This window comes from Leopardus geoffroyi, chromosome D4 (genome assembly GCF_018350155.1).
Source record: "Leopardus geoffroyi isolate Oge1 chromosome D4, O.geoffroyi_Oge1_pat1.0, whole genome shotgun sequence".
In the NCBI taxonomy this organism is placed as follows: domain Eukaryota; kingdom Metazoa; phylum Chordata; class Mammalia; order Carnivora; family Felidae; genus Leopardus; species Leopardus geoffroyi.
Genome location: NC_059342.1, coordinates 84197723 through 84220759, shown reverse-complemented (window position 1 = coordinate 84220759; position 23037 = coordinate 84197723). Strand labels below are relative to the sequence as shown.

Genomic DNA, 23037 nt, shown 5'->3' with positions numbered 1-23037 from the left:
GGGTGGGCACGGGAGAGGGGAGGCCAGAGGGGCTTGCGGGGGTGACGAGGCAGACAATGAGTAGGTGGAGGTGGGTGGTTTTGGGGAGCGGGGCTGTGACGAATAGGAGCTGAGAATGGAGTGAGGGACTAGAAGGGAGAGCAGGGTTTGGGCAGAGCAGACATTATTAGGGGAACTGTGAGTCCCAGGATTGCTCGGTCTTGGTAAATAGGGGAAACAGAGAGCATAAGGCATTTGTAAGGTCAGGAATGAGCCTAGCGAGCCTATGGTCCTAGAGGGTGGTGGTACGTTCAGTTCTTGACTGGCACACTAGGGCCAGGAGATGTGTTCTTGTATATTACTTTTAGTTACCATCTTATTTGTTTGGTCTGTAGACTGACTGGCACGGTGGAGAAACCACCTCGAAAACGGAAAAGCAGGTAAGGCAAAATGCCTTCCTATTTTGCTTCGTGTTTTTCCATTTGCTTGGCTTCACCTATGCCATACTGCATAGTTACACACGGTCGGTAGATGAAGTTTTTTATTTAGCTCCTTTCCTTAACGAATATAACTGCATTCAAGGTCTTTCTTTTTGAGGAGTTCAAAGTACTACCCTGTACCATTTGTGTGTATGTATGTAAGATTATATGGGAAAGAGACATGGGTAATTGAGAAATCTTAGTTTTTACTTTATTTTTTTAAGTTTATTTATTTTGAGAGAGAGAGAGAGAGAAGAGAGCACACACGTGAACAGGTGAGGGGCAGAGAGAGAGGGAGAGAGAGGATCCCAAGCAGGCTCTGCACTGTCAGCACAGAGCCCCATATGGGGCTCAATCTCCCAAATCCATGAGCTGAGCTGAAATCAGGAGTCCCTTGCTTAACTGACTGAACCCCCCAGGCACTCCCTTAGTTTTTTTCTTTAGCTGTAATTTCACCCTCTCCACCAGCTCTGTTTAAAATGCTAATGTTTGGGGCGCCTGGCTGACTCAGTCTGTAGAGTGTGCTACTCTTGATCTTGGAGTCCTGAGTTCGGGCCCCACCTTAAGCATAGAGCTTACTTATAAAAAATAAATAAAATATATTTAAAAAGTTATTGAGCATCTACTGTGTGCTGAGTATTATGTGCAAGTGCTTTATATGTATTATCTTCTGTAATCTTTTTTTTAATGTTTATTTTTGAGAGAAAGGAAGAGCATGAGTGGGGGAGGGGCAGAAAGAGAGGGAGACAGAGACAGAGGATCTGAAGCAGGTTCTGCGCTGACAGCAGAGATCTCGATGTGGGACCCAAACTCATGAACTGCAAGATCATGACCTGAGCCGAAGTCAAATGCTTAACCAACTGAGCCACCCAGGAGCCCCATATCTTCTGTAATCTTGAAACACCCCAAGGAAGTATGTATCATAAGTTATCACTGTTTTGCACAAGAGGGAACTGAGGCACAGAGAGGCCAAGATCACTCACTCATCTAATAAATGATAGAAACCAGATCTGAATCCAGGCGATCTGGCTCCAGAGCTTAAGCTCTTACCCATTAAACTATACTGCCTCTAATAAACATACAATTGAAAATAGATTTTCTTACTGCTTCTTTCCTTTATCATTGTACATGGTATGTAGAGTCTAATAAACAATCAAACCATAGGGAAATAGAAACTGGGGGCTTAAGGAGTCCACAAACAACTGAATTATTCCTTGACTAATGAAGAAGAGCATGCATCCATCCCACAAACTTTTTTGTGTGCATTTCACACGTCAGATACTATGTAGCAGTTCTGTGTGGTCATTAGAAGGGTTCTTTTTCACAGATACAGGCCTAGAGAGAAAATAAGCTACAGTAGTGAGGATGGGACCAGTAGGACGCCTGTCGTAGTTAATACTTGGTAAGTTACTGATGTTAGTACACAGAAAACCTCAACAGTAAGTAGATAATGAAGTAACAGTGGAAATGCTGTCAGTTAAAGTTCCTTTGTCACTCTAGGCCTGTGCTGTTCAATATGGTAGCTATGTGTGGCCATAAAACACTTGAAATGTGGCTCACATTACTGAGGAACTGAATTTTAAATTTTATTATTATCATTTTTAGTGTTTGTTTATTTTTGAGAGAGAGAGAAAGATTGGGGGAGGGGCAGAGAGAGAGGGAGACAGAATCCAAAGCAGACTCCAGGCTCCGAGCTGTCAGCACAGAGTCTGATGCAGGGCTCAAACTCACAGACTTTGAGATCATAAGCCTTGAGATCAAGTCAGACGCTTAACGAGGCTCAAGTCAGACTGAGCCACTCAGGTGCCCCTGCGTTTTAAATTTTATTAATTATAATTAATTTAAATTCAGAAAGTGGTACTTGACTCACTGGAAGGTGTGTTTGGAACAATTTGGGTATGGGAATCTACTTTTTCATCTGGAAGTTTTATGAAATCTGTATACAAGTCCCGTATTTCCAGTGAAAATTTAATGTCTGAAACAAGATGTGCTTGAAGTAAAAATGCACATCAGATTTCAGGTGAATATGAAAAAATGAATGTGAAATTTCTTATTTACTAATTTTTGTAGTGATTAGATGATGAAATCATTTTAGGTCTAGTGGGTAAATAAAAGTATTCCTAAAATTATTTTCACTTTTTTCTTTAACTTTTTCTAACATGGCTATTCAAAACTTAAAAGCTATATATACGGCTTACATTAAATTTCTTTTGGACAGTCTTTAGCTCTCATAACCCCACTTCCAGTCTCTTGCAGTGGCCTCCTGACTGCGTTCTCTACCTTAAATCTGTAATTCATTCATTACAAGTTGATCTTGTAATTCTCCTGTTTAAATCCTTCTGTGGTTCCCCATTGCTTATTGAACATAATTCAGACTTTTGAGCCTAATCATAAAAAGAGACTGCCTTTCTCCTCTCCCTGTCTTCCACAGTTGAATACTATGGCCATGGAAATTCTCAATAATGGATCTATTAAATATCTACTATTAAGTGACTTAACTTTCTGCCTAATCCTGCACTATGAATTAATTGCTGAATGTAACTGTGTTCTGTTTGCCATTCCCAGAACTTATATACTCTCTTTGCTTTGGGTTTTTGCACATGATTTCTCTGTCTCTCTGGATTACTTTCTCCTTGCTCCCTGGCAGGCTTCCTCTAAGACTTAGCTCATATGTCACATCCTGTGTGCAGACTTTCCCAACCTCTCCTTCACCTTATTTGCTCCCATAATAGCTTGTACATACACCTAAGGGTAATGGTTTGGGCTGCATTTGAATCCTAGCTCTGTCAAGTACAAGTTATGAGATCATATATAAGTTAATAAACCTTCTTGAGCTGCAGTTTCCTCATCTGTATATGGAAATAATAAAAGTTCAAACCAGGGGCTCCTGGCTGGCTCAGTCGGTAGAGCATGCAACTCTTGATCTCTTGATCTCAGGGCTGTGAGTTCAAGTCCCACGTTGGGCATAGAAAAAAAATAAAATTTTAGGGGCGCCTGGGTGGCTCACTTGGTTAAATGTCTGACTTTGGCTCAGGTCATGATCTCATGGTTCGTGGGTTCAGGCCCGTGTTGGGCTCTATGCTGACAGCTCAGAGCCTGGACCCTGCTTCGGATCCTGTGTCTCCCTCTCTCTCTGTCTCTCCCCCGCTTGTGCTCTTTCTGTGTCTCTCAAACATGAATAGACATTAAAAAAATAAATAAAATATTTAAAGAATAATTAAGAAAGAAATAGTCCAACCTTCAAGGAGTTGCAAAGTGCTTAGTACAGCGCCTGGCACATAGAAAATACACAGTAAATTTTATATGAAAAAGCAGCCATCGAATACCTTTATTTCCCACCCCTTTTCTAAATATATACAGGCTAAAGGATTAAAAATAAGGTATTAGGGTAAAGAAGAAATGAGAAAAGAATAATACAATTAAACTAGTGGCAAAAAACTATTTTAAACCAGTGGCAAAGTTGGTAAATAGACTAGAAAATACAGCACAGTCACTAAAGGTGGGTTCCATATTTGGCTCTGAGTTTCCTCAAGCAAAGCAAAGAAGAAAATAAAGCTCAACTTCCAGATCCATGGTGTTTATAAAACCAAACACATGTTGTTTAAGAGAAACACAACTTTTTTTGAGTGTTAGTTTGAGAGAAATTTTTCTCAGGGGTCTTCATAGTGGGGACACTGGTTTTGTAAGGGGCAGAATCCCTGTGATAAACATAGTAGTGAGTTTTTAAAGATTGCTTCTTATAATGCTTTAAAAAATTTTTTTTAATGTTTTATTTATTTTTGAGATAGAGGGAGACAGAGCATGAGTGGGGGAGGGGCAGAGAGAGAGGGAGACACAGAATCTGAAGCAGGCTCCAGGCTCTGAGCTGTCAGCACAGAGCCCGACGCAGGGCTCGAGCCCATGAACCGTGAGATCATGACCTGAGCCGAAGTCGGACGCTTAACCAACTGAGCCACCCAGGCGGCCCAACTTCTTGTAATGCTTCTTAATCCAGGTTCATATGATGCCAGTGAACATTCTCCAAAGAGCCAAAGCAGTGTTTAAGTATACAGCTCACTGGTGGCTTGCTTGGCTTGGTTTAGAGATAAACAGGGATGAATAAGCTCCAGGGATTCTGTTTATTCCCAGCATCTAGACTTGTGTCTGGCACTTAGAAAACAGTTGGTTGAATTATTGAATGAATGTGTCCTTAAATACTTCTCTATCAATATTATTTTTTTAATTAAAAATTTTTTTTTACTTTTTTTTTTTTAGTAATCCCTACACCCAACGTGGGGCTCGTACTCACGATCCTGAGATCAAGAATCATGTGCTCTTGGGGCGCCTGGGTGGCGCAGTCGGTTAAGCGTCCGACTTCAGCTCAGGTCACGATCTCACGGTCCGTGAGTTCGAGCCCCGCGTCAGGCTCTGGGCTGATGGCTCAGAGCCTGGAGCCTGTTTCCGATTCTGTGTCTCCCTCTCTCTCTGCCCCTCACCCGTTCATGCTCTGTCTCTCTCTGTCCCAAAAATAAATAAACGTTGAAAAAAAAAAAAAAAAAAAAAAAGAATCATGTGCTCTTCTGAGTCAGGCACCCCAAATCTATTTTCTTAATAATACTGAGACATTACATGCCTTTATCATGATTCTCTCTCATTCATGGTGTAATTTTCTGAGGCTACAATTAGGAGTGATTTCATTTTTGCTCTGAAGGCTCATGGAATGTGTGCTTCTGTATTATTATATATAAAATTTTCATTTTGAAATATAATATAAATATCGATAGATATACCCACAAATAGAGTTTTCAAGAGTGTTAAGGGGCTCTGCGACCAAAAAGCTTGAGAGCTGTATGAGAGAATGTATCATACATAAGAAAGACTAAATTTTCCTTAACTCTTAATTCTTGGGATGCTCTTTTAACACTACGTCCCTCCTAGAGGCACCTTTCCTTCCTTTGGGTGTTTGACATTTAAGGGTCCAGAATTGTTACCACCAGGAGTCCCCAGTGTGGGCTGCCTGAATATTGTTTCTTGTAACTAAGCTTTGATCAACATCAGGCAACGATGAGTTTTATCTTATATTCTCAGTGAAGAATCATGAGAACATGTATTTTGCATGTCTGATTAAGGTCAGAGCCTGTGATCAAGTCAGGGTTTTGACCTGAATGGACAGCCAACATAAATCTATGAAGAGATCCTATGGGCAAGACAAGATTTTCCTCAGAAAACAGTCCTGAGATTGCTCTAAAAATAGCAAACAAAATGGCCAGTTAAGGCCCGAAAGATGGATTATAGGGAAAAGATGTAATGGTCATAGCCAGATTTTTTTTTTTTTTTATAGCTGGTGTTATCAGTTGCATACTGTGGTCATAAAAATTCTCAGTATCAAATGAAATGACTTTGTAATGAACACTTCCAGATGAATTAATTGTTGAATTTGGTCTTAAGCATCCCTTTGAGTTGGACTGCTGTGTAGAGTTGTTGACTATTATACCATATATCCTATTAATGTTTGGAAAACAGTTGCCAAAAGTATCATTTTTATTTTTGGATACTTGCTCTTAAGTCATAGTGACTGAGGTTTTTTTTTTTTTTCCCTTAAGTTTTTATTTAAATTTCAGTTAGTTAACATATAGTGTAATATTAGTTTCAGGTGTACAATTTAGTGATTCAACACTTCTGTACATCACCCAGTGCTCACCACAACAAGTTACCCTCCTTAATCCCGTCATCTGTTTCACCCATCCCCACCCACATCCCTCCACGTCATCTTTTTTTTTTCTCCTCCACATCATCTTTTGAGAACATTCCTGGTGTACACCAAACTATAAGGATGTTTTTTAAAAAACTAAGGTAATATGAGATAAGCATTTCATATATTACTGTTACTAATTTCGTGTGTATTTCTTTCCTCACTAAAACTTTTATTTCTTTATCTTAGTTCATCTTTGTATCCCTAGCACTGAGTGGGTGCTCAATAAAACTATAGTGGACCAATAAATGAATTAGTAGCAAGAAGGAGTTCATGTAGGATGAGGCTTTAGTGGTTCAAAATACTGTGACACTACTTAAGGACCCTGATAAACTGTACTAGACCAAGAGGAGTTTTAAGATTAGGAAACTTGATCTCTCTGGTTTTGGAAAATTGTGAAAACTTCAACCTGTTACTTCGTAATGTTTGGGTTATGAGTTAGAGCATCTTCCAGATCCTATTAGGAATAAGACCCATTTGTTTGGATATGATTCATGTTGATTAAAGCTTTACTGTGTGATTTGGGGGGCTTTTTTTTTTTTTTTTTTTAGTGATTAAAGCAAAGAGATGTAAACATTTTGATGGAATATGTAATTTGCATTACATTTGAATTCTAAAAACTTTATTTTATTTTTTAAAGTAACGTTTATTTATTTTTAGAGAGAGAACATGTGAGCAGGGGAGGGGCAAAGAGAGAGGGAGAGAGAGAATCCCAAGCAGACTCTGTGCTGTCAGCGCAGAGCCCCACATGGGGCTCGATCTCACAAACTGAACTGTGAGATCATGACCTGAACCGATATCAAGAGTTGGATGTTTAACCAATTGGGCCACCCAGGTGCCCCTTTAAAAACATTTAAATGCTTTCTACTTCTGGGTACCAAGGATATAGACATGATTAAGGTTTGGTCCCTGCTGGGTAAATCTCATATAGTAGAGAAGGCAGACCCAAACAATGGGAAAGTGTAATGACTTTGTATGTATACAAAGGGTTTTAGTAATTCTGCATACTGGTAGTCAGGGCACTTTCCACAGACATTTCATCTAAGCCTTGGAGGTTTTCAGGAGGTGACTTTGGTGGTAGTGTGACTATTGAAATGACAGAGTAGACCCTGGATATAGATGGACTAATGCTGAGGACTTAAGTGAGCTGAACTCAGGACCTAAACCAGGTCAGTGTCAAGTATGGAAAGGAAGGTGCTTTTCAGAGTTCTGTGCTGTGGTGTCAATTTTTAGAGATTAAGCAGTGGTTCCCAACAAAGGCAACTTTGCCTCCCAGAGCCATTTGGCAATGCTGGAGACATTCTTGCTTGTTACAACTAAGGGCATCTGGTGGGTAGAGGCCAGAAGTGCTGCTGAACACGCTACAATATATAGAATAGCCTCCCACATTGAAGAATTATCCAGCCCAAATTGTCAGTCATGTTGAAGCTGAGAAATCCTGGATTAGGGTCTAATCTCAGCTCTTCCAAATACTAGCTTTGGGCTCTAGAACAAATTATGGATTTAATCTTTCTGAACCTGTTTGCCCAACTTTTACAAAGTGCAGGTATTGACAGCACTTACTTTGTAGGGTTACTAGCCTCCTCTAATAGCATATAGACCATGTGAGTGCAGAGATTTTTGTCTATTTAAAAAATAGATTTAATGGTGTAATGAATGTAAAGTACTTGATAAGTTACCTGACATGTTAAAGATTCAATAAATGGTACCTGTTAACTATCATTAGTTTAAATATTTTTATTTTGCCTTTCCTTCTAGCCTTTTTAAGAACATCTTTATTGAGGTATTATTTATGCTTTAAAAAAGTATGCCAATTTTAAGTATGCAGTTTGATGACTTTGGACAAGTGTATTCAGCTGCGTAATCACGATTTGAACATCACCATTGCTGCCCTCCTGAAACCACTGATCTTTTTTCTCTATTGTTATACCTTTATCTTTTCTGAAATTTCATGTAAGTAAATCATTCATTAGATAGTCTTGTGTCCACTTGGTATAACACTGTTGAGATTCATTCACGTTCTTGTTTGTAACTCTAGGTAACTTCTGATTGCTGAGGAACATTCCGTTGTATGATTTTACCACAATTTATTTACGCATTTGCCAGTTGGCAGACATTTGGCTCGTTTCTGGTTTCTAATATGAATACAACTGTTAATGAACATTTGAGTTAAGACTTTGGGCAGATATGTTGTCATTTCTCTTGAGTAAATGCCTATGAGTATACTTGCTGGGTCTTATGGTAAGTGAATGTTTAACTTCTTAAGAAGTTGCCATACTGTTTTCCAAAGTGACGGCACCATTTTGCATTCCTACCAGCAATGTTTGGGATTCCATATGCTCCATATTCTTGCCAATATTTGGTATTGTCTTTCTTTTTCTTTTAAACATCTTTGTCGAGGTATAATGGCATACAGTAAGGCTCACATATTTAAAGTGTACAGTTGAAAAGCATTAAAAAATTTTTTTTAATGTTTATTCATTTTTGAAAGAGAGAAACAGAGCACAAGCAGGGGTGGGGTGGAGAGAGAGGGGGACACAGAATCTGAAGCAGGCTCCAGGCTCTGAGCTGTCAGCACAGAGTCCAACGTGGGGCTTGAACTCACGGACCCGCAAAATCATGACCTGAGCCGAAGTCGGACGCTTAACCGACTGAGCCACCCAGGCTCCCCTAAAAAATGTTTTTTTAATTTAGCCTGAGAGAGAGAGTGTGTGCGTGTGCGCACAATTGGGAGGGGACAGAGAATCCGAAGCAGGCTCTACACTGAGGTCATGACCTGAGCCAAAGTCGGATGCTCAACCCACTGAGCGATCTAGGTACCCCTAAGTTTTGACACATGTGTATACCCTTGAAATCGTGTGTATACATGTATATACCCTTAAAACCATCGCCATTGTTTGCTGTTCTAGGGGTATATGGTGATATATATCATTATGTTTTTAATTTGCCTTTCCCTAATGACTAATCTTGTTGAGTATCTTTTCATGTATTAATTTGGCATTCATAAAACTTCTTCTGTGAGTTTTCTTTTCAAATCTTTTGCCCATTTTTAAAAAATCAATTGTTTGTCTATGTATATAGTTAAAAGGGTTCCTTTATGTATTCTGGGAATAAAGTATTTATCATATCTATGTTATGCAGATGTTTTTCCCCGGTCTATGGCTTGCCTTTTCCTTTTCTTCACAGTATCTTGAGCTTTTAGCTTGAATAATAGGTTGGATGGGGACATTTGTAATTGAGACAACAGAGACAGGAGCAAGTTTGGAAGGGTAAGATTGTGAGTTTATTTTGACCATAAACAGTGTAAAGTGCTTCAGTGAACACTGTCTCTCGTCAGGCAGGTGAAAACATGGGTCTGGAGCTGAGAAGAGAGAGAGTAGGGCTTCAGGTATAGACTTGGAAGCCATCAGTAAATACTTAGTTATCCCGGTCATGGAATGGAATAACAGAGGGGGACCACTTCGAGTGAAATGTGAAGAGTAGAGTGTCCTAAAAACAGGCTGTGGGGGTGCCTGGGTGGCACAGTCGGTTAAGCGTCCGACTTCAGCCAGGTCACGATCTCGCGGTCCGTGAGTTCGAGCCCCGCGTCGGGCTCTGGGCTGATGGCTCAGAGCCTGGAGCCTGTTTCTGATTCTGTGTCTCCCTCTCTCTCTGCCCCTCCCCCGTTCATGCTCTGTCTCTCTCTGTCCCAAAAATAAATAAACGTTGAAAAAAAAAAAATTTAAAAACAGGCTGTGGAAATAGACCAGACTGCTTTCTGTCTTTTGGATGTTCTATCTTTGCAGTATTGTCTGTCCTTTGCAGTCTTTCTGTATGTAGTCCTCAAACAAATAGTGTTTATCTCTGAGAGATAGATCTCTGTACTCTGGTGAGAAACTGAGATTCCGGAGGGAGTTATGTTGAAAACTAGATGAACACTTTGCAATTTACACTGAAACACAGGAATGTCCTCTACTTAGAGTGTTTCTGTGCGATAGTGTTTGCCTTAGCAACGTCCCTACAGAAATGCAGTGGTGTTGGTAAAGCTGTTTCTTCCAGCCTGTGTCAGTGAAAACCTAAGGACATAACACCAAAATTCGGTTCTGTAAAAACAGATTCTGCAGGAGCCCAAGATGGTACAGTCAAAGTGGTCAGCATTTTCATGGTAATACTGTACTCGAGTAAAACCTAGACAGGCTAAAGCAGTGATTATTTATTTATTTATTTATTTATTATTAGTTTTTAAACATTTATTTATTTTTGAGAGACAGAGAGAGACAGAGCATGAGCAGGGGAGGGGGAGAGAGAGAGAGAGGGAGACACAGAATCCAAAACAGGCTCCAGGTTCTGAGCTGTTTGTTAGCACAGAGCCCGATGCGGGGCTCGAACTCACGAACTGCGAGACCATGACCTGAGCCGAAGTCGGATGCTCAACCGGCTGAGCCACCCAGGCGCCCCAAGCAGTGATTTTTAAGCGTGTTAAAAAAATGAGCCCAAAGGGTCATTGGGACTAATTCGAGGACTCCTTGGAAGGCAGGATGTCAGAAGTAGGCAGAAGAAAGTTAAACAGCCTAGCCTGTAAGGCTCCACTTCTATTTTATATGTGTATGTATATGTATTTTTAATATGGAAAATTTCAGATACAGACAATATCGGAATGCTACAGTGAACTTAAATTGTTGACCCAGCTTCAATGATTATAAACTAAATCCCGTTTCATCTGTATACCTTCCTACTCTACCTGAAGCATATGCCATACATAGTTTTCATCTGTAAATGTGTGAGTATGTGTTGTTGAAAGATCAAGGACTCTTTTAAAACACATTACCACAATACTATTGACAATAACTTAAAAATATTCCCTTAGTGTTATCAAATATCTTATCAGTGTTCAGATTTCTACATTTGGCTAATCATTTTTTAAAATATGTGTTTGTTCAAAGATTCAGATCAGGTTTGTAACTTGCAATCTTTTGATTAGATCTCACATTTATTTACTTATATTTTATTTTATTTTTTTTTTATTTGAGAGAGAGACAGAAGGAGAGAGTGAGCAGGAGAGAGATAGAGAGTCTTCAGGCTGAGCATGGAGCCTGATGTGGGGCTTGATCCCATCACCCCGGGATCATGACTTGAGGTGAAATCAAGAGTCGGATGCTCACCCCACTGAGCCATCCAGGCGCCCTTCACAGTTTTTTAAATCTGTAGTTTTCCCACTCTGTTTTCCCCCATGCTGTTTATTTGTTGAAGGAACCGTGTTCATTATTAAGAGTTTCCCACAATCTGAATTTAAAAAAAAATTTTTTTTTTAACATTTATTTATTATTGGAGACAGAGACAAACTGTGAGCCGGGGAGGGGCAGAGAGAGAGGGAGACACAGAATCTGAAGCAGGCTCCAGGCTCTGAGCTGTCAGCACAGAGCCCGATGCAGGGCTTGAACCCACGAACCGCAAGATCATGACCTGAGCTGATGTTGGATGCTCAACCGACTGAGCCACCCAGGCTCCCCAAAGCTACTATATACTTTCTGTAGGAGAGAATAGCCTAGAAAAAATTGTGGGTAATAGATTACTAATGGAGGGGCGCCTGGGTGGCTCAGTCGGTTGAGTGTCCGACTTCAGCTCAGGTCATGATCTCGCAGTCCGTGAATTCAAGCCCCATGTTGGGCTCTGTGCTGACAGCTTGGAACCTGGGGCCTGCTTCAGGTTCTGTGTCTCCCTCGCTCTCTGTCCCTCCCCCACTCGTGCTCTGTCTCTCTCTCTCTCTCTCTCTCTGTCAAAAATAAATAAACATATAAAAAAATTTAAAAATATATATTACTAATGGAAAAATCTTAATGTTTCGATGGAGCAACCTGTTCAAAACTTTCTTTATTTTTTTTTAATGTTTATTTATTTTTAGAGAGAGAGAGACAGAGACAGAGTGTGAACCAGGGGAGGAGCAGAGAGAGAGGGAGACAAATAATTTGAAGCAGGCACCAGGCTCTGAGCTGTCAGTACAGAGCCCGACGTGGGGCTTGAACTCAGAACCGTGAGATCGTGACCTGAACCAAAGTCGGATGCTTAAGTGACTGAACCACCCAGGCGCCCCTTGTAACTTTTTTTAAAACTACCAAGGTGGATAAGTTAAAAAGATATCCATAAGTTAGTAAGTTAGTTGACCATATAGTAGATACAAATTACATTTAACAAAATCAGGTAACCAAGAAATGTTACAATATTTTAATTCCTTCAAATGAAATTAAATCCAACCTTGGGACATGTGCTCCCCCCACCCCTAATCCACCAAACTGATGAGAAAAATTCAATCTCAGTGGTTAAGAATGGGTATCCATCCCTCCTTAGGGTTGTACAGGAATCTGAGAGGCTTGTGAGGAACCAGGCAAAGGGTGAAAGGTTCGTTTTCAGTCCATAATGGCTGTGACTGGTAAGCATGTTGTGTAAGGATATGGTTCCTTGAAGTTCGGTGGCTCTAACAGGGCCAACTTTAGGCACACAGATTTTTACTAGGTGTGGGGATTCTGGTGTAGAAGTGTCAGCTTTCCTGGGTACAGCACACACCCATCTCCCTCTGAGGACCTGTCATTTGTCTAGAGCCCTGGCAGGAAGTGGGCTTGCAGGCCTCTTCTTTTTGTGGGTCCCAAAGAATTCCTTCCCCTTACCAGACAGTTCACTCCTTTTTTCTTCTCGTTTCTACCTTCGTGCCCTCAAAGGTATTGTAGTTCCCCCCCTCCCCTCAGCATCATCTCCTCAAGGAGCTCACATTTCCAGAAAACAAAAACGAACCTCCCTTGAGGCAAGGACCGTCTTCTTGGGGTCTGGGGAATACAGTGAAAACAAAACGTCCATTGATGTCTTAATAACTATCCAGCTCCTTTTTTTTTTACATTCAACAATTCTTTTAGTCTCTGTAGTGGTTTTAAAGACTGTCCACAAATTCTTTGATTCTCCTTTCTTTAAAAGATGGAGCTTAATTCTCCTCTCCTTGAGTGTGGGCTGGACTTTGTGCCGTGGAAGTGATGAGACCTCACTTCCCAAATCAGGTCGTCAGGAGACTTTGGTTTGTTTCTTTCCTTCTGGCTCTCATCACTCCCTCTGAAGGAGGCTGGCTGCCATGATGTGAGACGGCCCTGGACAGACAAGAGTCACTTGCCACGTTGTGGGGACAGGCAGTCAATGGTGAGGGCCACATGGTAAGGAAGAGAAGACTGCCAGCCACCAACCACATGAGTGAGCTTGGAAAGGGATCCTGAGTTAGTTGAGCCTTGAGATGACTACCGCCCTGGCCAAAAGCTTGACTTACTATCCTGGCTTTACAAGGGCTGAGTTATATGAGCCTGTGATTTTTTTTGGCGGGGGAGGGAGGTAGTCTCTTTTCTTTCCACACTGGCTCTATTGTACCCAAGGGATGAATCTCTGGCTAAGCTTTCTCTCCTTCTGGATAGGTCTCTGATGGGCACTGTGTGCCTGTGTGTCTGTATATGTGTTTTGGAAGCAGCTGTCTTTTGATTAAAGGCATTGCAGGACGGTTTACTTTCAGGCAGTGATGTGTGCCTGTTGTAATAGCTGAATCTCTACCCATTTGCTTTTCTCTTCGGAGTCCCTGGTCTTTTGTCCCACAGATTGGGAGGTAGTCCCATGCTCATGCTCACTCTTATTAAGGTAAGAGCCAGAAGGTCGTTGCCCAGTGAAATTCACTTTTCCTCTGCCTGGTATCTGTCACCAGGTTTTGAACTTTTTTCCTACCCCTTCTTGGCTGTCTGGGAAGAGTGGACAGATCACACTTAGGTAAGCTACTGATGGTTAATTTTATGTATCAACTTGACCCAGTCACGGGGTGCCTAGACATTTGGTCAAATATTATTTTGGCTGTGTGTCAGGATGTTTTTGGATGAGAGTAAACGTTTGAATTTGTGGACTGAGTAAGGTAGCTTGCCCTCCCCGAGATGGGTTGGCCTCATTCAATCAGTTGAAGACCTGAGAAGAACAAAAAGGCTGAATAAGGGGGAACTTTTCCTGCCAGACTGCTTGAGTTGGGATATCAGTCTTCTCTTGCCTTTGGACTCAAGCTGAAACCTTGCTCTTCTTGGGTCCCGAGCCTGCTGGCTCTCAGACTGGAACTTATACCATAAACTTTCCTGGTTCTCAGACTTTCAGACTCCGACCAATACTACACTATTGGCTCTCCTGGGTCTCAGCTTGTTGACTGCGGATCTCGGGACTTTTTGGCCTCCATAATTGCATAATCCAGTTATTATCCAGTCTCTCTATGTAGACACACACAATTACACATCCTGTTGGTTCTGTTTCTCAGGAGAACTCTAGTATATAAGCCTCGTCTTTTTAATTTTTAAAATTTTTATTATTTTTTTAAAGTAGGCTTCACACCCAGCATAGATCCCAATGAGGGGCTTGAGCTCACCTGAGATCAAGACCTGAGCTGAGATCAAGAGTCAAACTCTTAACCAACTGAGCCATCCAGGCGCCCCAAGCCTTGTCTTTTTTTATGGCCTTCTTTTGTCTCATCCCTGGTTTGCCAGAGTGCTCCTAAACTTGTCATAGCTTCTGCACAATGAGCTGTGGGTTCTCTTCATGGATGCAGTCTGCTGTAAATGGCCATCTTCACCACAAGCTCAGCAAAAGAAATGCTTGTGTTTTTGTAAACTTGGCAGTTGTTTTGGAAACATTTCACACTAAGGCTAGGCATCATTCTTTTTTTTTTTTCTTTTCTAGTATTTTTTTAATGTTTGTTTTTGAAAGAGACAGAGGGTGAGTGGGGGAGAGACAGAAAGGGAGACACAGAATCTGAAGCAGGCTCCAGGCTCTGAGCTGTCAGCACAGAGCCCAACGTGGGGCTCAAACCCACGAACTGTGAGATCATGACCTGGGCTGAAGTTGGACATTTAACCAACTGAGTCACCCAGGTGCCCCTGCGCATCATTTCTTTATATTCTTATTTTGCAGTTGGGTTTCTTTTTCCAGGCTCTCTCCATATATTCTGTGGGCCTCAGAAGCATATGTACCTGTTTGGCAGTATTCTAGAAGTTCTTCCTGGATGAAGGAACCCATGATGAGAGTGTTCCCACATGGTTTCCCAAAAGTGTGCAAAGTGGCAATCAGAACTTTTAAAGTTTTATTTGTTTGTTTGTTTATTTATTTATTTATAAAGTAATCTCTATGCCCAGTGTAGGGCTTGAACTCATGACCCTGAGAACAAGAGTCATATGCTCTTCTGACTGAGCCAGCCAGGTGTCCCAGAATGTTTAAATTATTGTGATAATTTCCAAACTCTAGCATTATCTATATGTTTTTAGAGAACAGCTGCTGAAAATAAAGATTTTAGATTTAGAACAGTTGCCATTAGCCTGCCTTTCCAACAATAGATAAGCAAGTCATTTATCTATTGTGGTGACTCCTGGCTGGTGATGAGAAATTGTCATCAATGAATAAGAGGATTCTTACTTTTTTATAAAATAGGAATATGCATCTGTATTGTCTTAAACCAGTTTTAAGTTATTAAGATACAAGCTGAAAAGGAGGGGAATGCTCTTCATAATTTATAAGAGAATTATAGAATGGGTACTGGAAAAATTAGTTACTGAATCCAGCCGTAGGCACAGTAGGAGAAATCCTACGTAACATACCAGAAAAGGAAGTCCTTTAAAATTCCTCAGTCTCACGGGGCGCCTGGGTGGCGCAGTCGGTTAAGCGTCCGACTTCAGCCAGGTCACGATCTTGCGGTCCGTGAGTTCGAGCCCCGCGTCGGGCTCTGGGCTGATGGCTCAGAGCCTGGAGCCTGTTTCCGATTCTGTGCCTCCCTCTCTCTCTGCCCCTCCCCTGTTCATGCTCTATCTCTCTCTGTCCCAAAAATAAATAAACGTTGAAAAAAAAAATTAAAAAAAAAAATTCCTCAGTCTCGGTCTTTTCAGATATGCTTACTTACATGTTTACTAGTAATTGATATGTATTTGGTATTTCCTAAGAATTTTATCTAAATTAAATATCTCATGTACCTGCTATTACATATTTTATATGCCCTTGTACAAAATACCAATGGCATCTAGTAGAGGTTATAGTGAATTCAAAGTACTTCTATCATTATTGATTTTTCTTAATAATCAGATAATAAAACCACAGCAATTGTCATATAGGTGGCCACAGAATTTTCACTCTTAAAAAGAGGGTCTTATACTTGAAAACATTGGAAACTACTGGATTTAGATATTTTTGGATCTATTTCTAGCTCTGATAGGTGGGAAAGGAACCGTAGCTTAAGGATAGAGTCTGTAAGGGCGTGTGTAAAGAGCATCACAGAACATGCTGGTGAAATCCCCAGGGCTTTGGCTGGTTTCTTAGTCACTCCTTTTTCTTTTTTTTCCCACGTGCCCTAGGGGTTTGATTCATCTTTTTCCCCCAACATTCATTTGGTAATCTCTTGTTCTCTCTGCCCATAAACCCTTCTTTGAAAGAGAATGCAGGTGCCTCAGCTTTTTCCCTTACTTTGTTAACTCTGAAACTATTTGATGCTTTTTCATTAAAAAATTTTTTTTTAATGTTTATTTTTGAGAGAGAGACAGAGTGTGAGCAGTGGAGGGGCAGAGAGAGAGGGAGACACAGAATATGAAGCAGGCTCCAGGCTCTGAGCTGTCAGCACAGAGCTCAACTTGGGGCTCAAACCCATGAACCATGAGATCATGACCTGAGCTGAAGTTGGACGCTTAACCGACTGAGCCACCCAGGCGCCCCGATGGCTTTTTCATTTTCAGGGGTTTCTACTGCCAGTAACAATAGGCAATGAAATGAATGAATAAAAATTTATGCATTTGAGAATTTAGAGTTTTATTAAAAGCAAGATGTTTGCCAAACCTTCATTGAAGGGTAAATGAATAAAAGCTCAGTTTTCTAGTAGTTGCTAACTAGTACCTAACCATTTTTTCTTCTCTATTGTTTGGCCCTGAAGATAATTACTTGTAGGCCACTGAAGTCATTTCATCACAGAGGAGGAGAAGCTCCAGGTTAGTTTTCAGTCTCTTCACCCCTTACAGGAAAAGTCTACTTAATAGAACCCAAAAAATAGTATTAACAAAAAATCAACTTCGATATATACAGACACGTAACCTTCCATTGATGTGATAGACTGTATTTTCCAACGATATCTGCAATAGCATCGTTCATTACACATGTTCTACTTACACTGTGACCTTGACGCTCCTCCCATCTAGTGTTGAGATCTGTGTCCCCATCTCTTAATCAGAGCAGGCCTTTGTGACTGCCACCAATAGAGCATGGCTCAGGCAAACCTCTGTGACTTATAGGCTGGGTCATAGAGATGCTGTGTGCTGCTGCCTTCCTCTCTTGGGGTATTCACTTTTGGAACCGAGTTCCCAGGCTGTGCTATGAAGGCTCAAGTGGGAGGCCTGTGTGAGAGAAACCGAAGCTCCTGGCCCTCAGCCCCAGCTGAGCTCCCAGCTGACATCTAGCCTCAGCTCGCCAGCCATGTGAGTGAGCCATTCTAAAAGCAGATCCTAATCCTCCAGATCCCCATCATACTGCCCCTGCGGGTGCCCACTTAGGGCAGAGAAGAGCTGTCCCTGCCAAGCCCTACCCAATTGCAAATTCCCAAGGACAATTAAAGGCTGTTGTTTTAAGCCACTAAGTTAGACAACAGAAGATGACTGAATTGGTATTCCATTTTGCCAAAGCTGAGAGAAGAGACCCTGCATATATAAAACTGCTTCAACTTACAAACAAGATGTGTTTCTACCTTCAGGACCACTGTCTGTATCATAAAAGAAAAAAAAAAATAGATTCTGTGTCCTGTTCCCTTATAGATTTTTATCTCATAGGCTTTCACTTTCTGTATTTATTAAATTATGTGTCTTTTTTTAATGTTTATTTTTGAGAAAGAGAGAGAGAGAGGGAGGGAGGGAGGAGGAAGGGCCGAGAGAGAGGGAGACAGAATCTGAAGCAGGCTCCAGGCTCCGAGCTCTTAGCACAGAGCCCTCCTTGGGGCTTGAACTCACAAACTGTGAGATTATGGCCTGAGCCGAAGTCGGATGCTTAGCTGACTGAGCCACCCAGATACCTCTGGGTCTTTTTAATTAAGAGTAGTACAAAACAGCAAAAATTGGACAGTAATATCCTTGCCCATATAACTCCATTCTTATGTCCTTCTAATATAGAAGGTTGTGTGCATTTAGTAATGAGCAGTGACTTTAGAATGATTCAGGTGAGGTATGTGACCTTGGAAAGTGACCTCTTCTCTGTAGCACAGTTTCTTAAATAAAATGGTATCTACTTCATAGGGTTGTGGTGAGCCTTCAGTGATACATACATACAAAGTGTTAAGATAGTGCCTGTCACAAAATGTTGGCTCTTCTTACCACTGCTGGTCACTATCACTATTATTGGCATTATTATTTTTAGACAAGGGAGGGGAAGGATAACCAGCAAAAAGGTTGCAATCTGAAATGATGGAGTAAATATTCCTAAGAAGTTAGGGACAGAGGGATGCTCAGAAGTCTAAAAGGACTAAAGAATTAATTGTTTTAGTTTTTTTTTAAGGCTTAAGGCTTCACTTAAGAGGTGAAGACCAGGGGTGCCTGGGTGGCTCTGTTGGTTGAGCATCTGACTCCTGATTTCAGCTCAGGTTGGGATCCCAGGGTCATGGGATCGGGTCATGGGATTGAGATCTGTGTCGGGCTCTCAACTGAGCATGGAGCCTGCTTGGGATTCTCTCTCTTTGCCTCTGCCCCTCTCTGCTACTCTCTCACTTTCTCTCTCTCTCAAATAAAATTAAAAAAAAATTAATTAAAAAAAAAAAAAAAAAAGAAGTGAAGACCAGAAGGACTCCTTTGGGAAAAAAGATTAGGGAGAAAGTGATGAAGAAATTTCAGAATAAGTGTGCTGGTTTTTAGACTTCTATTTTTTTTTTAATTTATTTGTTTTTATCATTATTATTTTTTTTTATTTTCAAGAAAGAGAGAGACACTGTGAGTGGGGGAGAGGGGCAGAGAGAGGAAGAGAATCTCAAGCAAGCTCTACATTTAATACTGAGCCCAATGTAGGGCTCTATCCCACAACCCTGGGATCATGACCTGAGCTGCTGAAATCAAGAGTCCGATGCTCAACCGACTGAGCCACCCAGGCACTCCAGGGACTTCTTCTTCTTCTTCTTCTTCTTTTTTTTTTTTTTTTGCTCCATGGGCTTCTTGATAATGACTGGCATTTATTGATGTATTAGCCAGTGGTTTCTCAAATATGTTTTTTAACAAACCTTTTAACTTTATTAATGAATACTTTAATGCAATAAAATGTATAGATCTTAGGTATTGAGTTCACTGCTTGTTTTTATCAATTCTTACTTGTTTAGCATTCAGGTTGATTACAGAGTAGAGTTAATGAACTAAATAGGTGGAGGGGTCTGAGAGAGAATTACTTAATTCCCAGGGTGCTGGTTGGTGCTTATAAGCAGTTTGGATTTGTATTTGTTTCTTCATTAGAAGACGGATGGTATTGCTCCCATTTACAAATAGAGAAACTGAGGCTCGGGAAAGTGAAGTGATTTACCCAGAATAACACAACTAGGAAGTGGCTCAGGCAAGACAAACATAGTCTTTGTCTGTCTCTATAATATTTTTACTGTTACAGACTAAAATAGTGATATTGACTTTTTTTTTTTTTTTAAGTTTTGGTGGAGATAATTTCCTATGAGACTTTATTAAAGTCCCATAAGTAAAATGAAAACAGTTCTTTGATATACATGTCTTCTGGTTTCTAATTTCAAACTTCCTCAAGCATCTAAAACCATTATTTTGTATTTTACCAATTTCTATAATTGATATAGTGTAATTTATCCTCTCTAGTGGTTATTAGGTAAAAGTAGTTGTTTGGGATAATGTAGTGCAACTTTACTTTTAAGTAGTCAAGAAAATAAAGACCATTAAGAATGAAAACAATTCTGTTTCCAGAAAGCTCATGCTATTGAGAGAGCTCAAGCGTCTCTTAGATAGAATATTTAAAGGCAGAGATGTAAGTGATGTCATTTGATTTTCCTGGATAACAAACAGCCTCATGCCGGAAACTAGATGGTGGACAAGTAATTTGAAATGTTACCGAGAGGAAACATCTTCAAGTGCAGGAATGCAGTCTTTGATTCAGTCAGCATCGTATTCCTGAAGGCCTCACATTTTTCTTTCTTCTCTCATATTTTAGACTGTTTTATCCTTGGCAGCATGTTCTGGTGTGTGTGTGTGTGTGTGTGTGTGTGTGTGTGTGTGTGTGTGTGTTCTACTTGAAAATTGACACTACATAAAGAAATAAATGTAATAGGTGAAGGGTAAATGAGAATTGAGCCATTCATTTTCAGAAATTCTTTAAAAATTTTATTTTATGGAAAATGATAGCTCTGAAAATGTAATTAAGACATTTCATGTACAGGCAATCATTTGTTTAACAGGTATTCTAAAAGTATCTAGACATGCTTAGTATTTTTAAAAAATATTCTGAGGACTTTTAATGGACAATTTACTTGATTGGGATTCTCTTAATATATTGATGGTTTTCTCTTAATATATTGTTGATGGGTTTGACCTTTTAAATTTTTCCTAGTATCTTACAAACTGTTAAACATCTAAGAGTTTTTATTTATAATACAATTTTACTTGTAATAAAAATTTTAAACATCTCAAGTTAAATTCAGTATTTCATATGACAATCTGCCCTGTGCTCCTGATAGCTCTTTCTCTGCTCTACTTTTAATTAAAAAAAATTTTTTTTAATGTTTATTTATTTTGAGACAGAGACAGAGCATGAGTGGGGGAGGGTCAGAGAGAGGGAGACACAGAATCCGAAGCAGGCTCCAGGCTCCGAGCCGTCAGCACAGAGCCCGACATGGGGCTTGAACTCACGAACTATGAGACCATGACCTGAGCCAAAATCAGACACTTAACTGACTGAGCCCCCCAGGCCCCCCTACTTTTAATTTTTTTAATTAAAAAAGTGTTGGGCTTTGTGGGGTTTTTTTTCATTCATTTAATCTGAGTGTTGCTTTCTGTCTTCTTTCTCTACTAGAATGTAAGCTCTATGAGGGCAGGGCTGTTTCTTTGTAAAGCACAGAAAATGCCTGGAATGCAGTGGGTTTTTAAGAAATATTTTGTTGAATAAATCATGTTTACCTTAATTATTTTAAAATGAAATCTAACATGTATACAAAAAAAGCACATATGACATATGTATACTGTATTAAAAATTTTTTTAATGTTTATTTTTGAGAGAGAGTGAGAGAGAGCACAAGACACATATGTGGGAGGGGCAGAGAGAGGGAGATAGAGGATCCCAAGCGGGCTCTGCACTGACAGCAGAGAGCCTGATGTAGGGCTCAAACCCACAAACCGCGAGAACTGCCCCAACATATATATACTTCAAAGAAGAATAATAAAATTAGTATCTTTGTTCCCACTGTCCAGCTTTAAAATTAGTACATTATCAATACTTTGGAAGTTCCTCGTATGCTTCTCTTGTATGACATTCACTTCCTCCCCTCTCCTGTTAGAGGAAAGCACTATGTTGAAATTGTTTCCATTCCCTTGTATTTTCTTTCATGGTTTTACAACATATGGGTTTAACTGTACATATATTGTTCGGTTCTAGATTTGTTAAGCTTTAAATACATGACATCATACTGGATTTCTTCTTTGGTTTGCTTTAGTCAACATTAGGAGTCTGAGATCTATTCACGTTGACGCACATACACGTGTGCGGTTCGTTTTCACGGTTCCGTGATGATGGTCTCGCAGTTTATCCATTGTCTTATCTATGAGCGATTGAATTGTCTCTCAGTTACAAACAACCACAGACATTTTCTTAAAGCACCTCCTGTACATGTGCAAGAGTTTGTTAGAATATATGTCTGAAGACTTTCAGGGTCATATAAAATGGGCATTGTCAAGTAAATATTGACATTGATTCCTAAAGTGGTTGTACTATTGTAAACTCCCACCAGCTACTTCTGTGAGAATTCCAGTTTTTTACTTTCTTGCTGGCACTTGGTATTTTAAAATTTGAGCCATTGTGGTAGGTGAATAATAATACTATTATGGATCTTTTTTTTTTTAGTTTTTTTTTTAACGTTTATTTATTTTTGAGACAGAGAGAGACAGAGCATGAATGGGGGAGGGGCAGAGAGAGAGGGAGACACAGAATCGGAAGCAGGCTCCAGGCTCTGAGCCATCAGCCCAGAGCCCGACGCGGGGCTCGAACTCACGGACCGCGAGATCGTGACCTGAGCTGAAGTCGGACGCTTAACCGACTGAGCCACCCAGGTGCCCCTGGATCTTTTTTTTTTTTTTTTTAATTTTTTTTTCAACGTTTTTATTTATTTTTGGTACAGAGAGAGACAGAGCATGAACGGGGGAGGGGCAGAGAGAGAGGGAGACACAGAATCGGAAACAGGCTCCAGGCTCTGAGCCATCAGCCCAGAGCCCGACGCGGGGCTCGAACTCATGGACCGTGAGATCGTGACCTGGCTGAAGTCGGACGCTCAACCGACTGCGCCACCCAGGCGCCCCGGATCTTTTTTTTTTTTTTAAGAAAACATTTAAATTTTCATTCTTAAATAACTACTGTCATTTGGGCCCTTCACTTCTCAAATCATGGGATCATATTGGATACCTCATCTCGCCTCCCATACCATATGATTTTCACAGATATTTTTTTTTTATGACAACAACAGCTGAAAAACCAGCTTCACAAGATATGACATTATTGAAAGGAATATAAAGTGCCCTAATGTTAGAACTCAACTACCTAGAACTTGTAGTTTGTGTGGTATCCGACAGATGTCACTGTGTTTCCCTTGAAAGTGTGATA

The 23037-nt window shown here is 40.4% G+C and overlaps 1 protein-coding gene across 5 annotated transcripts in view; it reads left to right on the top strand.

Annotated features, from left to right (window-relative positions):
* The window catches only part of SCAI (suppressor of cancer cell invasion), a 153658-nt gene that overhangs the window by 507 nt on the left and 130114 nt on the right, over positions 1 to 23037 (top strand). For all 5 annotated transcript variants that reach the window (XR_006710490.1, XR_006710489.1, XM_045470235.1 and 2 more), the window contains exon 2: positions 375 to 419. Coding sequence is in view for 3 of the 5 variants with exons in the window: in XM_045470235.1 (XP_045326191.1) it covers positions 375 to 419 (45 nt within the window). In the remaining 2 variants the exon portion in view is untranslated. The remainder of the gene's footprint in view (positions 1 to 374; positions 420 to 23037) is intronic.